The sequence below is a fragment of the Odocoileus virginianus genome, chromosome 2 (genome assembly GCF_023699985.2).
Source record: "Odocoileus virginianus isolate 20LAN1187 ecotype Illinois chromosome 2, Ovbor_1.2, whole genome shotgun sequence".
Classification (NCBI taxonomy): Eukaryota; Metazoa; Chordata; class Mammalia; order Artiodactyla; family Cervidae; genus Odocoileus; species Odocoileus virginianus.
In genome coordinates, this window is record NC_069675.1 from 36086684 (window position 1) to 36101332 (window position 14649).

Genomic DNA, 14649 nt, shown 5'->3' on the forward strand with positions numbered 1-14649 from the left:
CCAGTACTGTGCTTACCAATGTATGGAAAATTGAGAACTCAGTCAATACTCTTCTGGATTTATAAGGTAAGCCCAACAACCTTCATATTAGTGTAAACAGATAGCTTAGTATAGGCAGTAAGGTGTGTTATATAAAATACTCCAAAGAGGGATAATCATACAAGTATAAATGGACAGGTATGTGGGATTTAGTAAGTATAAACCAGAGGAATATGTGTTTCTGGGATCTATTACATCAAGGGTTATCTTCTACTGATTCTTTTACTACATAATATACTACACATACATGTCACTAAACCTTTAGGGGAGGTAAATAGCCCATATTTTACAAAGAGGAAGAGGAAAAACTTGAGTATGAAGCTATCTGATTTCAAGTTTGCCATTCCCTTTTCCAGGAGGTCTTCCCAACCCAGAGATCGAACCCAGGTCTCCTGCATTACAGGCTGATTTTTTTTTTTTTTACCATCTGAGCCACCAGGGAAGCCCATAAAATAAAATGTATACATTCAATAATTTAGGAGGGAAATACTTATGCTCTTTTATTCTATCTAATAGCAGCTCACGTTTACCATGTTCCATGATCAAGGCTGACATTCAGCTATTATGCTCCGGTATGGCATAAGCGCTGAAAGCTCTTCTCAATAGTTAGGTATCCGTTCTGTTTTGACTGATGCCTAAGCCATGCTGATCATGAAATATTTTGAATATCAACACCTGTCCAAGACACAGAACTCTGAGTTTTCAATCAAATACTTAGAGACTTGAAATTACCCAAAACTGCTTTGAATGCCATTTTCCATGCCTACAGGTATCCCAGGTCTATCTATTTGCAAAATTTGGCTATTCTTTCTCTAAATAAGACATGCTGAAACTCTCATTTTATAGTAGAAGCTTAACATTGCCATTTATAAACACCAGAGCTTGAAGCACATCTTTGAGTCAGTAGTACAAAATTACTATATTCGAGGTTTTCAACAGTGAAAACCTTGAATTGACATCCTGCCTTTAAAGTCAGGCTTATGCATTTAATATTTGGGAAATCACCTACAGACCAGATACTCCTCACACCTTCCTCAGTTCTTGATGTTAAATCAGATCACCAGAATGGAGTTTAGATATTAACTTAGGCCCTTAGTAATACCTAAACCGAGATTTATAGACTTATGCTCTTAGATTTTTATCCAGTCAATATATGAGAGGGATAAATTAGGAGTTTGACACTAGCATATATCCACTATTATATATAAAATAATCAATAAGAACATACTATATAGCACAGGGGATTATACTCAATATTCTATAATAACCTATATGGGAAAAGAATCTGAAAAAGAATAGATACATGTATAAGTGAATCACTTTGCTGTATACTTGAAACTAACACAATGATGTAAATCAACTATACTTCAATAGAAAATAAAAATTAAAACATTTTTAAAGGAAAAAATAGGAATTTTTTAAAAAGATTCAATATACAAAAGGACCATATTAAAAAAAGAAAGCAAAGGTATAAATATTTCAAGGACAAATCTAAACATCATCATAATAAAAGAAGCATGATTTATTTCTGAGACCTTCACACTCCAGATTTATTTACAAGTTATATCAAAACCAGTTTGCCCAACCAATATACATAAAATGTTATACAGGCTCCCTCAACTGGCTAAGATGTAGAACTACCAAAAAACATGCTGCATTAAGTTGACTGTATCATCCTCTTCAGAAATTTCTGTAACCCCAGCTTGAGATCGAAGAACAGACATGATGTCATTAGATAATTGGTCAAAGCCATTCTGTAAACATACATTTGCTACTTCTTGCCACTTTTCTAGGGAGCAAAACGGATCATTTATCATAAGATGTTCAACTGCATCTGAGGAAATAAAATCCAATATTATAGTACAGCACTCATATTATAATTTATACTTAACAATTCTTCAAAAATAAAGAAATATCATTTCAACTCCATTCCTGTTAGATCCAATTCCTTTAAGTGTCATGTGGAGTTTCCAGTTGAGCTCATAGTAAGTACCCAAGTGTTAGTTCTTTCTCCTCCTTTTTCATTAACTTTCTATGCCTCAATTCAATCCTCCACCATTTCTCACATTCCCTATTCTTCCACTCATCTCCTTCTTGGTAATGTCAGCAGATGCTGAAGGTTGAGATGGAGGGAACTCAGAAAGTGAAGACTGTGGGACCAGCCTCATTCACAGTCTCTAAGGTAGCACTAGGAACTAGCTAACAAATCTGATGGTCAACTTTTCATGATCCTTCACTTTCATAAATGCCCTAATAGTGCTAACCTAAGGATTTAAAAAAAAAATCTCTGGTAAAACCTCCATCCAGCCTCTAGACAGAGACCTTTTAATGATGAGGCTTCTATAACAAATGCTTTTCTAAAGGAAATAAAAGAAGGATTTAGTTTATTAAGGAAAACTAATGATATTATTTATAAAAAAAGAAATTATTTTCATAATTACTTTTAAAAATCATTTATAGTCACCCTCTTTGGGACTATTTATGGAACTCATTCATCTATTACCTTCATTACTTATGATGTTTGATGAATGAGGATTTCTATTCAGGATATTGTAATCACTGTTATTTTATTCCTACCATGATTACTATTTTTCTATCAAACAAAATATTTTAGGTGATATCTATAATGATAATTTCTAAATTATCTCCCCAAATATGTTTTCATGTAATTTACTCTTCATTCTTTGGCCCCACGTAATAATTTAAAATCAAGGTATCTGCTCAAATTTCTATATTAAATTAGAGAAAGGAAAGAAAAAAATTGAGATCTAATTATTCTTGATTGCACTGCAGAGTGAGATTCAAAGTAAATGATATATGTAAATAATGTTTCCATATATATTTAGTTTGGGAATAAGAAACAGTTTGTCTAAATAACATCTAAAATATATATAAAAATTATTAAATATATGCATGTTAACATATATAAAGTTTTTAGAGTAGTCATAGCACTTATAATTATTATGATGTTCTCCTCAAGCTTCATAAAGAATCTCTCTTCATTCTAATCCTCTCAATAAATATACACTATTGCCAACAGAGTATTATTGACGTGGTAATCTTTATAAACACCTAACGTGCCAAGACGGAGAAGGCACTGGCACCCCACTCCAGTCCTCTTGCCTGGAAAACCCCATGGACGGAGGAGCCTGGTGGGCTGCGGTCCATGGGGTCACTAAGAGTCAGACACGACTGAGTGGCTTCACTTTCACTTCTCCCTTTCATGCATTGGAGAAGGAAATGGCAGCCCACTCCAGTGCTCTTGCCTGGAGAATCCCAGGGACAGCGGAGCCTGGTGGGCTGCCGTCTATGGGGTCACACAGAGTCAGACACGACTGAAGTGACTTAGCAGCAGCAGCAGCAACATGCCAAGAAAGAACTCTGAGGAAGACAGAGTTAACTCAAACATAATAATCTTGAACCTTTCCTTAAATAACTCACTACTATTTCTTCTACAACAAAATTTTACTTCACTTACCTTTCCCACCTTTACTTATTTCTTGAAGTAGCTTAATCCCAACTTTTTTCATGTCTACAGAGAACAGGTGAAGTACAGCAAGACCAAAAGATAAATATGGTGGTTTCCCATTCCATTCTTTAGTGAGACACTGAATCAATTCAATGTTGGGACATAACTTTATTAGCTGCTTCAGGTCATCTAAAAGCAAAATGAAAAACTGTATCTCAATATCCTAATATGATGTGGGACTAGTTAATGTTTATCTTTGCCAATCAACTCTTCAGTTTCCAATCCTTCCAAAGCTCTCAATGAATTCAACATTACTATTTCCAATAAAAAAAAAAAAATCCTACTCAGTATAGAAAAAACAAAGGAAAACTACCTAAACAAAGAGTACAAGCAAAAATTTATCAAAAAATTGTCATGAAAAGAAATGTGGTATTAAAAAAAAGACCAGGTTGACAATCAAGAAACCTGAATTTTAATCATAGCTTGATCAGTCACTTAAATCTTTTGGATCTCAGTTTTATTCTAGAAATCATTGATGGGAAGTGGGTAGAGGAGCAGGACAAAAAGAATTTTTCCTTCTAAAACAGATGCACTATGAGTCAGATTTCCCTTTTGGAAGAAAAGACTTTTTTTTGTAACTATTGCTTTTGTTTTCTTTGATTTGTAAATGTAAATGGAAAGCTGACAGTCTAAATCTGAGAGAGACCATTTTTCTTCTCAAACCAGAAAGTATTAACAAACTGAGAATGTCCCCTTATGACAGAAAGTGAAAAAGAACTAAAGAGACTCTAGACAAAGGTGAAAGAGGAGAGTGGAAAAAGCTGGCTTAAAACTCAACATTCAAAAAACTAAGATCATGGCATCTGGTTCCATCACTTTTTGGCAAATAGATAGATGGGGAAACAATGGAAACAGTGACAGACTATTATTTGGGGCTCCAAAATTACTGCAGATGGTGACTGCAGCCTTGAAATTAAAAGAAGCTTGCTCCTTGGAAGAAAAGTTATAACAAACCTAGACAGCATATTAAAAAGCAGAGACACTGTTTTGCTGACAAAGGTCCATATAGTCACAGCTATAGTTTTTCCAGTAGTATGTATGGATGTGAGAGTTGGACCATAAAGAAGGGTTAGGGTTAGGCGAAGAATTGATCCTTTTGAATTGTGGTATTTGAGAAGACTCTTTAGAGTCCCTCGGACTGCAAGACCAAACCAGTCAATCCTAAAGGAAATCAGTTCTGAATGTTCATTGGGGGAACTGATGCTGAAGGCGAAGCTCCATTACTTTGGCCAAGATGCGAAGAGCCGACTTATTAGAAAAGACCCTGATGCTGGGGAAGACTGAAGGCAGGAGGAGAAGGGGAGGACAGAGGATGAGATGGTTAGATAGCATCACCAACTGAATGGACATGAGTTTGAGCAAGCTCTAGGAGCTGGTGATGGACAGGGAAGCCTGGCGTGCTGCAGTCCACGAGGTCGCAAAGAGTTGGACATGACTGAGTGACTGAACAACAGCAACAAATGCCCCAAAGGCCAAGGATGATACTTTGGAAAGCTGTGGCTGTTTGTCACTAAAATGTAAAATAAGCAAAGTAATCTTTCAAACATTGTTTCTACCTTCTAAGCTTAATTTTCCTCAGGTTATTATTATCTTATGATGCTGTGCTAAATAAATTCTGAGGATAAGTATCAAGATTCTAATTATATAGGAGTATTATTATTTCTTAAATTAGTACAATATACAGTTGTCCCTTGGTGTCCATGGGGTATTGGTTGCAGGACCCCTTACAGATACCAAAATCTGAAGACACTCAAGTCTCATATAAAAAGTCTCTTATACAAAACGGCATAGTATTTGCATATAACCTACACACATCCTTCCACATACTTTAAATCATCTCTGGGTTACCTAACACAAAGTAAATACTACATAAATAGTTGTAAATACAATGTAAATGTTATGTAAATAATTGCTGATGCACGGCAAATACAAGTTCTGCTTTGTGGAACTTTCTAGAATTTTTTTCCCCTCAAATATTTTCAATCTAGAGTTCTTTGAATCCACAGATGTGAAACCCATGAATATGGAGAGCTGACTGTGAATTTAATTATTTTCTAGTGTAATGTGTTACTAGAAGAACAGGATAATATGATAGTGAGTCAATCGCATTTCTATGTACTCATGTGAGGCAAATTTTGCAAGCAAAAAAAGAAGCTTCACGTTTCATTCAATAAAAATTCCAAGAGTAATGAAAACTTACATTCCATGTTTAAAACTTGACTAAAATAATTCTAAGGAAAAACAATAAAACAGAAACTGAATCTGTATAATTTAAATAGTAAAATAATTACTCATTCAACAAATATTATGTCATAACTACTCTTGCTAGATTCTGATCCGTTGCTGCATGTATACAGGCGAATTACTTACCTCTCTGTGCCTTAGCCTCTCTGTGAACACAGAGTTATTTTTCATCTATAAAATAGGGGTAATAACAAAACCTAGTTCATAGAGTTAACATAAGGCTTAAGTGAGACAGGGGTGTAAAAAGGTGGACTAAGCTATTATTACACTAACTGTATCAGGCATGCTGTTACATAATGCATGAAAAAAACTAATAACTTTAAAAACCTAAGTAAAAGTTAATTTTTTCTTAAAAAATGATTAGATTCAACAACCATAAAAGATTGTTTGCCTGGAAAAAATGTAACCTAAAAGTGCTATATTTTGTTCCATTTTGTGATTTCTTAGAACTGGAGTAAACAGCTTGCAAAATCAGGATTGACACAGGCCTGGGGTATGGGGATTTCTCAGGACTGCCTGTACATTAAGGTTAATGCTGAACTAGACTATAGTAAGAGGTCAGCTCATTCAACTAGGGTCACTCTAAGGTCCTCAATTCTCTCAGATCATTGTTTAGCTGCAACCTAGGTGTTTTAAACTTTTAAAAATCAACATTATTTCACTAATTCTAATGCTTATATTATAGTTCAGAAATTATAAGTTTTTTTAAATTCTTAAATAGCATGGTCCAAATATCTAAAGTTTACTAAATGTCTATGTATTGAGGAAATATATAATGTATCTGAAAGTCTGGCATCAAACTCAATCAGTTCCAGCTTATCTGTTTTCACTAAAAATTACTAAAAAAATCTACTTACCAGTATATATGTAAGTCCAAAATATTGCCTAATATCGTGGGTGATCTTACAATTGAAGTCCAGAATCTGAACATATACAAATAATAGGCTTTTTCACTTACCAGAAGTAAAATCCTTGAATTGTTGTATGTATTCCATGGCCCCATGAATCTGACCCTGTTTACATAGGCAAAGAAGAGCCTTCTTGTGCAAGCCACATTCACTGTAGATAATCTGAGCTAAAGCCAGACATTTGGCCTTGTTATAAGTATCCTGCTCCCCATAATCAAAAATCACATCCCCAGCCTCCTCAGAAAATGTCAGCCTAGAGCAAGCAGATCAATAGGGCACACATTAGTGAGTTCTTAATGAATGGATGAGAATGAAATATTTGAAAATTCAGCACAGCAGAACTGGATTTTCTATGGTCTGTAAGAATCCCAAGTTAGGCAATTGATAGAATTAAACATATTTAAGATGTAATCACAAGAACAAAAACAATCAGCATGTCTTCCTTTGGGGGAAGTCATTTTGGTGAAATTGAGCTCAACTTTTAAAAAAATCTATAAACAAGGTTAAAACTCTCCTGAAAAGACTGGTGGGGTTTAAATTTTCAAGGTAAACAAAAATTCTCTCCTAATTGAGGCTCTCAATGTTCTTAGCTGTTATATAGTTTCCAAAACCCTGTAGAATGTAAGAACTTATTAAGTGTTGGTTAAAGACAGTGACAAAGTTTTTAGCTTGAAATTAGCATCACATCTTGCAAGCGCTATATAGTACTAAAAGCGAAATAGAAAGTATGACAGCAGTGTTTTGTTTTTTATTGTTATAGATTTGGAGGAACAATGTGGAGGGGCATAAATGAACGTAACTGTGTCTATTAGGAGAGACTAAAAAAGCAGTTCTTTTGAGATGGTTCGACTAAATAGATTTCACTTTCCATCAATTATAGTGCACCATCTTCATACACAACTAAAGAAAATCATATGTACTACACAGTAACTCCAGGCAAGAACACTGGAGTGGGCTGTCATTTCCTTCTCCAGGGGATCTTCCTGACCCAGGGATCGAACCCGGGTCTCCTGAGTTGCAGGCAGATTCTTTATCATCTAAGCCACCAGGGAAGATAGAAACTATAAGCATAAGCCAAAAAAGATTTGGACATGACTAAAGAAACCACTTCTAATTACTGGCTGTACTGAAATTGTGCTTTAATTAAATTTTTATTTAATAGCTACAGAATATCATATAATATTAATCACATAATATTAGTGTCTGCATATATGTAATAAAACACCAATAATAATAAAAGGAAATTCTGAAACCCCTACAAAATGTCTCTTTATTGAAAATTAAATAGATAAAGCCCTCTGTGTTTGCTGGTGGGGACAGCAGAGAGGTGGGTCTAAAATCCAAAGGCAGGTTCTGAGTACAAATTAATCACGTAGTAAGGAATTCCCCGACTTCCACATTTCAATACCAAAATACGGGTTTTGGTAGCTACAGTCACAGCATTTCCTGAGGCTGAACAAGTCATTATTTCAGTTGTTTTTAGTGACTACATTACTGAAGCAACATGAAAATATAAGTACTTTAGTATTTATTTCTCTTATTAATACTATTATTACATTATTTCCAGTGGTCACCCTCACGATGCTGTCCCACCTGAGAGAAGGCCAGAGTTGAGACTAAGACTGTTCTGTCTTCGCTTGTCACTTTCCAAAAGGATGATGAGAAGCAAAGAGCATGATTAAAAAGAAAATTATCCAAAGGGAGGAGGAGGAGGATCAAGCCCCAAAAGAATGGGATTGGCCCTGAAGGAAAAGGAGGGGAAGAAAAGTAAGGATGCTAGCCCTGGGGGTAAGAGAGGCACCCTGGACCAGGCTGAGAAATGAGCCTGGGAACCTCCCTCCCCCTCTTCTCCCCCTAATTACCTCATCGTGACAACCCACTTCAGTATTCTTGCCTGAAAAATCCCGTGGACAGAGGAGCCTGACAGGCTGCAGTCCAAAGGGCTGCAAAGAGTCAGACATGACAGAGCAACTAACACAAAGCCCCTTCTTGGCTCTTCCAACCTCAGCTTCCAACTCTAAAGGTGCCTCTTTCAAAGACTTCTGAAAGTGGACCTGAAACCAGACTAGCTCTGGGGAATACAAATGACTAATAAATAATATATGTTTAACTCCACAGGTAAACTAAGGTATACTTATTATAAGCCAGACTGTGGGCTTCCCTGATAACTCTGTTGGTAAAGAATCCACCTGCAATGCAGAAGGCCCTGGTTTGATTCCTGGGTCAGGAAGATCCCCTGGAGAAGGGAGAGACTACCCACTCCAGTGCTGTAAATTTTTCAGAAGTCAAAATAAAGGTAATATATAATCACCAAATCTATGCATGATATTCATTTATTGTTATCTTACAGGATTGGGTTTGTAAAGTTAGTATTTTAGAGGTATTTTTCCTTTCCAGGGGCAACATCTGCAATTCGGAGACATTAACACCAACAAAGAACCATTTCTTAAATTTAGGCTTTGTGGGTCAAGTGATTAGACTTTTCCCAGTAGGAATGACTAAGAGAGCCAAGTTTAGTCTATAACCTAGGTTGCTCTAGGGCTGGCTCTGTGCTGAGCTTCAGGAAAAGAAATGAAGCACTTTTAAAGGCAGCTGTGTGGTAAAGGCCAGGTCATCAGAGTCAGAGATCAGAGGACAGAGGGTAAGAATAAAAAGTGTGATTTGCCTTGAGTATTCTTTTCTATCATCTCTGGATCCAAAAAAAAAAAAAAAAAGGAAAAAGGAAACATTCTAATATATAAAAAACAGTATTCTATCTAAATAGAGATTAAGAAAAAATGTAGATTAAATAAAGTGCAGCTTATCTTCACACATTTTTAATGATTAATTCATTAAAAATCATTGGGAATCCTTCTTTCTATATAGTATGTTTCATAAGTATGTACATCATTTATGATGCTTTATAAATAATCTAAAGGCTTTTTCTATAAACTAGTATATTGAGTTCATACTCTTAAAAGGTTTTGCCTTATTTTCAATTTGTAGCATATTTTCAGTAGTAATTCATCCAATCATTTTTTGGGAAAAAGTTCAGATTTTTGTTTCTATGAGTTCATAATGGAGACTTGGAATGTATGAATAGGTTTAATCCATAGTTATCCACAGTCTTCTAATTTTAGTGCATACTTTTACCACATAGTTCCATCAAAGCTTAAGAAAAAATAAAAATACTGCCAGAAGACCGAAATCTAACATTTTAAAATCAATTGTTGCGAATATCAGTTCAGTTCAGTCACTCAGTCACGTCTGACTCTTTGTGACCCCATGAACCACAGTATACCAGGCTTCCCTGTCCATCACCAACTGCCGGAGTCCACCCAAACCCATGTCCGTTGTGTTGGTGATGCCATCCAACCATCTTATCCTCTGTCGTCCCCTTCTCCTCCTGCCCTCAATCTTTTCCAGCATCAGGGTCTTTTCAAATGAATCAGCTCTCCACATCAGGTGGCCAAAGTATTGGAGTTTCAGCTTCAACATCAGTCCTTCCAATGAACACCCAGGACTGATCTCCTTTAGGATGGACTGGTTGGATCTCCTTGCAGTCCAAGGGACTCTCAAGCGTCTTCAACACCACAGTTCAAAAGCATCAATTCTTCTGCACTCAGCTTTCTTTATAGTCCAACTCTCATATCCATATATGGTATGAAGTAAAGTTGTAATGATTTTTATAGTGTCTAAACTAAGGTATCTAAATAGAAGAAACCCCAAACATGGAAAATCCAAACAATGTTAATTAGCTTATAAGTGCTCTAGAGTTGAGTGCTCTAGAGTTAAATCAAATTGTCCTATTTAGAATAAAGACATTTATGCTCAATAGTATGCCCAGAAAATACAGAAATATAAATATGAATACTTTGGGGAAAAAAAGTAGTGGTATTTTCCCACTTTATGGACTCAGGGAACTGCATAAGAGTTTAAGTTCTTACAACTAAGAGGGAGAGTGGGCCAAGTACATGTAAGGAAACCAGTCCTGTCGGAAGTGTCTCTGCACCAGGTGACAGATGTGAGAAATGAACACGCACTTGTTTTTTAAAATTCTCTTATTGAGCTATATGCTCATTCTTTTTTTTTTCCATTTATTTTTATTAGTTGGAGGCTAATTACTTTACAATATTGTAGTGGTTTTTGTCACGCATTGACATGAATCAGCCATGGATTTACATGTGTTCCCCATCCCGATCCCCCCTCCCACCTCCCTCTCCACCCGATCCCTCTGGTTCTTCCCAGTGCACCAGGCCCGAGCACTTGTCTCATGCATCCAACCTGGGCTGGTGATCTGTTTTACCATAGATAATATACATGTTTCAATGCTGTTCTCTCGAAACATCCCACCCTCGCCTTCTCCCACAGAGTCCACAAGTCTGTTCTGTACATCTGGAACACGCACTGTTTGATGCACCTGCACCAGCGCTCCCCGACAAGCACTTTTTCTGGAGAATGCAGAAGTGTAACCAGGCAAACAAAGAAAAAAGGCAAAGAAGCGTACATGTATGAAGAAGACTTCTAAAACAGGGATTATGTGAACATAGTTATTATGTGAATAATTATTATCTGAAAAGTAACTGAAGGCATAATATGATGGGGTGAGAAGAAGGTACTTCGCAATGGGAAACAATAGTGTGATCAATCCAGGACAGATTTATGACTGTCCACAGTTGTGCAGGGACATGTGAATTTGAAACAGGTAGCAGTAGGTAGTAATATGCAAACTTGCCATTTTTTATGTTTGGGACATTTCTAAGTCATGGATTTGTTATTTAGGGAGGGCTTACATGTGTCCATCTACTCCCTTATTATATCCTTCTTAAATAAAAGAATTATAACTACTCTCCAATATGTATTCTGCCCCTATGCATTTAGAGCCAAGAAAGCATAGCCCCTAGGCTGCAAAATAAGCAGGCTATGGCTCCTAGAGAGATGACAGGGAGACCTTTTGTCATTCTCCCTTTCAATACTCACAGCTCAAGCCCTGCCCACACAGACACCACAAAAGGAGCTGGTATCTATTTCCAGACTGATCTTCATAAACTGGTGGACACAGTTTTGGTGCCTCACTCAGGCCCCCTTTATTGTGTCAGTGCCTCGTCTCCAGCTGACTATTGACAGCTCATAGCTGCCTCCTTCTCCAAATTGCCTTCAAAACTGGAACCACCTGACCCAGAAAATTAGCCTGTTTTTCAACACCCTGTAATCTAAAGCTGATGACTGACCAGTAAAGGACACAAAAAGCCAGTCCAATAGTCAGCTTTGCATTATGCCTTGTGCTCCATAGCTCTATCCCTACAATACTGGCTAATCCTAGACTTTACCTGAGTTCACATCCTTGCTTGGTCCTTCCCCTTCCCTATCGTATCTCACTCCTTTTCTTACAAATGCCCCACGTAGTTGTGTATGTCTGGCTGAGTCCCTTTGCTGTCCATCTAAACTACCACAACATGGTTAATCAGCCAGACTCTAACACGAAATTAAAAGTTTTAAAAAAATTTCCCATGTAGTAAATGACACACCCAAATCGAGATATCATGCTCTCTTCAAGGGCATACAGAGCCTGACTGCCAAGCCTATTCCCCTTTTCCCTGTTGTCCAGCAACAGTCCTACCTTCTCACGATAATCAATTAGGACTTCCAGACTCACAGAGCCTAAAGCTGCAGGCATGGGAAGCACAAACTCCCTGTGCTGAAGGCTAATTTTATGTGTCAAGTTGACTGGGACACAGAGGGCCCAGGTATTTGGTCAAATATTATTTGGGGTGTGTCTGTGAGAATGTATTTAAAGAGAGTAACACATTAATTGGCAGTCTGAGTAAAGCAGATTGCTCTCCACAATGTGGGAGGCCCTCAACTATTCAGTTGAAGGTCTGAATTGTACAAAAAGGATGACTCCCACTCAGGTAAAAGGGAACTCTTCCTGCCTGACTAGCTGGGAAACCGTCTTCTCCTGCCTTTGGGTCTCAAGGTTGCCAGTTTTCAGATTGGAACTTAAACCACTGATCATCTTCGGTCTCCAGATGGACAACTGCAGATGTGGGGACTTCTCAGCCTCCACAATCATGAGTCCATTTCTTATCTTATACTTTCTGTGTTTCTGGAGAACCCTGACTAACACACTCTCCAAGCAGGCTCCTGGGAGTGATAGTTGATTAGGGCCACTCTTTATTTCCCAGATCCAAGTATTCTACCTATTGAGAATATAGTACCATATAATGATCATTAGTTTAAAGAGCACCCATCATGCTGAAAGATGACGAGATAAGTTGGCATCACATCAGTTCAGTTCAGTCGCTCAGTCGTGTCCGCCTCTTTGCGACCCCATGGACTACAGCACGCCAGGCTGCCCTGTCCATCACCATTTCCCAGAGTTTACTCAAACTCATGTCCATTGAGTCGGTGATGCCATCCAACCATCTCATCCTCTGTCATCCCCTTCTCCCCTTGCCTTCAATTTTTCCCAGCATCAGGGTCTTTTTCAATGAGTCAGCTCTTCACATCAGGTGGCCAAAGTATTGGAGTTTTAGCTTCAACATCATTCCTTCCAATGAACATTCAGGGTTGATTTCCTTTAGGATGGGCTGGTTGGATCTCCTTGCACTCCAAGGGACTCTCAAGAGTCTTCTCCAACTCCACAGTTCAAAATCATCTATTCTTTGGCACTCAGCTTTCTTTATAGTCCAACTCTCACATCCATACATGACTACTGGAAAAATCATAGCTTTGCCTAGATGGACCTTTGTCGGCAAAGTAATGTCTCTGCTTTTTAATATGCTATCTAGGTTGGTCATAGCTTTTCTTCCAAGGAGCAAGCATCTTTTAATTTCATGACTACAGTCACCATCTGCAGTGATTTTGGAGCCCCCAAAAATAAAGTTTCTCACTGTTTCCATTGTTTCTCCATCGATTTGCCATGAAGTGATGGGACCAGATGCCATGATCTTAGTTTCTTGAATGTTGAGTTTTAAGCCGGATTTTTTTTTTAAGCCAGATTTTTCACTCTCCTCTTTCATCAAGAGGCTCTTTAGTTCTTTTTCACTTTCTGCCATAAGGGTGGTGTCATCTGCATATCTGAGGTTAATGATATTTCTCCCGGCAATCTTGTTTCCAGCTTGTGCTTCATCCAGCCCGGCATTTCCCACAATGTACTCTGCATATAAGTTAAATAAGCAGGGTGACAATATACAGCCTTGACCTACACCCTTCCCCAATCTGGAACCAGTCCGTTGTTCCATGTCCAGTTCTAACTGTTGCTTCTTGACCTGCATACAGATTTCTCAGGAGGCAGGTCAGATGGTCTGGTATTCCCATCTCTTTGAGAGTTTTCCACAGTTTGTTGTGATCCACAGAGTCAAAGGTTTCGGCATAGTCAACAGAGCAGAAGTAGGTGTTTTTCTAGAACTCTCTTGCTTTTTGATGATCCAATGGATGTTGGGAATTTGACCTCTGGTTCCTCTGCCTTTTCCAAATCCAGCTTGAACATCTGGAAGTTCACGGTTCACGTACTGTTAAAGTCTGGCTTGGAGAATTTTGAGCATTACTTTGCTAGGGTGTGAGACGACTGCAATTGTGTGGTAGTTTGAACATTCTTTGTCATTGCCTTTCTTAGGGATTGGAATGAAAACTGACCTTTTCCAGTCCTGTGGCCACTGCTGAGTTTTCCAAATTTGCTGGCATATTGAGTGCAGCACTTTCACAGCGTCATCTTTCCGGATTTGAAATAGCTCAAGTGGAATTCCATCACCTCCACTAGCTTTGTTCGTAGTGATGCTTCCTAAGGCCCACTTGACTTCACATTCCAGGATGTCTGGCTCTAGGTGAGTGTGAGTGATCACACCACCGTGATTATCTGGGTCATGAAGATCTTTTTTGTACAGTTATTCTGTGTATTCTTGCCACCTTTTCTTAATATCTTCTGTTTCTGTTAGGTCCATAATATTT

At 37.8% G+C, this 14649-nt stretch overlaps 1 protein-coding gene across 7 annotated transcripts in view; it reads right to left on the reverse strand.

Annotated features, from left to right (window-relative positions):
• Positions 1-1540: 1540 nt before the first annotated feature.
• CLHC1 (clathrin heavy chain linker domain containing 1) overlaps positions 1541-14649 on the reverse strand; it is a 38114-nt gene continuing 25005 nt past the window's right edge. For all 7 annotated transcript variants that reach the window (XM_020915106.2, XM_020915109.2, XM_020915110.2 and 4 more), the window contains 3 exons: positions 6771-6973; positions 3518-3697; positions 1541-1873 (listed from right to left, as the gene is read on the reverse strand). In XM_020915106.2, coding sequence (XP_020770765.1) covers positions 1677-1873; positions 3518-3697; positions 6771-6973 — 580 coding nt within the window. In that variant the 3' untranslated portion in view covers positions 1541-1676. The remainder of the gene's footprint in view (positions 1874-3517; positions 3698-6770; positions 6974-14649) is intronic.